The following is a 1647-nucleotide window of genomic DNA, read 5'->3' as shown; positions in this document are numbered from 1 at the left end:
GGACACACACACACACACACACACACACACAGAGCACCCCCAGCCGCTGCCATTTCTATGTGTGTGTTGTTGTACGGTTTTACCTTTTTTTAGAGAAATTCGAAATAAAAAAAAAATACGTGAAACATCTCTCTCTCTCTTCTCTCTCTTCTCTCTCTTAATGTGTGTGTGTGTGTGTGTGGCTGTCTCTCAGTGTGTGTGTCCCTCTCTCTTGGACTGTGTGTGTGGCTGTCTCTCAGTGTGTGTGTCCCTCTCTCTTGGACTGTGTGTGTGACTGTCTCTCCGTGTCTGTCTCTCTTGTCTCTCCGTCTCTCTGTCTGTCCTTCTGCTCCATCGCTGTCGCTCTGTCTCTGTCTCTGTCTTCGTGCATGGTGCCCAAGGATGCCCATAATATTATGTGTGCCTACATCTTTCTCCCACTCTCCATCGTCTCTGTCTCTCTCTCTCTCTCTCTGTCTCTCTCTCTCTCTCTCTCTCTCTCTCTGTCTCTCTCTGTCTCTCACTCTATCTCTGTCTCTCACTCTGTCTCTCACTCTGTCTCTGTCTCTCTCTCTCACTCTATCTCTGTCTCTCACTCTGTCTCTCACTCTGTCTCTGTCTCTCTCTCTCACTCTCTCTCTCTCTCACTCTGGCTTTTGCCTACTCGTGCTGCTAGCTTGGGCCAGAGGTTGGAACCAAACAACAACAGAATTACGCCCTTGGCAGACCGCATCCAGATCTCCTCTTCTGGTTTCTTCTGGTTCGCCTGCACGGTACCAATTGGCAAGACACCCTCGGGCTGCCGTGTTCGATTCGCGCTGGCTCGCTCACCGCCGTCGCCGTTTCGTTGGAGCACATGTGCGCACGCACACACACACAATCTGCGCAAAAAAAAAAAAAAACATCCTCAAACACAAACAAAAGAAACAAGAGAGACGTCGTGTTGGCTGCATCACCTGCAGAGAAGTGTTTTAGATTTAGAAATCGCAAAGGCAAATATCAACGTGAAACAGAGAAAGCGCATGCTTGAGATTGTATTTCAGAGGGATGAAGATACATCTGTTTCAAGAATCATAACTTGACTTGCAATGTGTGAATCCTCCAGTCTCAATAAATTAAAACCAAAGGGGTGCATTTTATATTATGGCTATTGTCCAGAACAAGTGTTGTGCTCTTTTACACGACGACACTTTCAAGGATTCTTTTGTCTAGCCACTGGCACTCGGCTATCCTCGTCATCTCTGTTAACCCTCTACTTCAAGTCAGATGCGGCCTCCCTCACAGCACACATCTCTGAATCATCTACAACACGAGCGCGTCCTTACTCTCTCTCGTCCACCCCTGAGCCATCTGCATCTCCACCCCCTTGCTCCTCCGCACGCCATTCTCTGCTTTCCCCTTTATTTCCCCCCTTCAACCCCATCAACTCTCTCCACCATCTCTTCTCATACTCTCTCCACCCCTCTCTCTCTCTGAATCTCACTCACCACCTCTCCCTCTCTCTCTGTGCTGCATCTTCGTCGAGCGCGCTGCTCTCTCTCTCTCTCTCTCTCTCTCTCTCTCTCTCTCTCGCAAAAAAAAAAAAAAAGAGGTACGTCACCGTCGTCGCCGTCGTCCCCGTCGTCGCCGTCGTCGCCGTCGCCGTCGTCGCCGTCGTCGCTGTTGTGT

General features: G+C 49.6%; 1 protein-coding gene across 1 annotated transcript in view; it reads left to right on the top strand.

Moving 5' to 3' along the window:
• Positions 1-160: 160 nt before the first annotated feature.
• Positions 161-1647, top strand: part of MONBRDRAFT_33939 (uncharacterized protein) — a gene marked incomplete at both ends in the record, with an annotated part of 5069 nt that continues 3582 nt past the window's right edge. The window contains 3 exons of the mRNA XM_001749039.1: positions 161-264; positions 381-667; positions 1192-1570. Of these exons, the coding sequence (XP_001749091.1) occupies positions 161-264; positions 381-667; positions 1192-1570 (770 nt within the window). The remainder of the gene's footprint in view (positions 265-380; positions 668-1191; positions 1571-1647) is intronic.

Source organism: Monosiga brevicollis, genomic scaffold (genome assembly GCF_000002865.3).
Source record: "Monosiga brevicollis MX1 MONBRscaffold_27 genomic scaffold, whole genome shotgun sequence".
Taxonomy (NCBI): domain Eukaryota; class Choanoflagellata; order Craspedida; family Salpingoecidae; genus Monosiga; species Monosiga brevicollis.
This window is presented reverse-complemented; position numbering and strand designations above follow the sequence as displayed.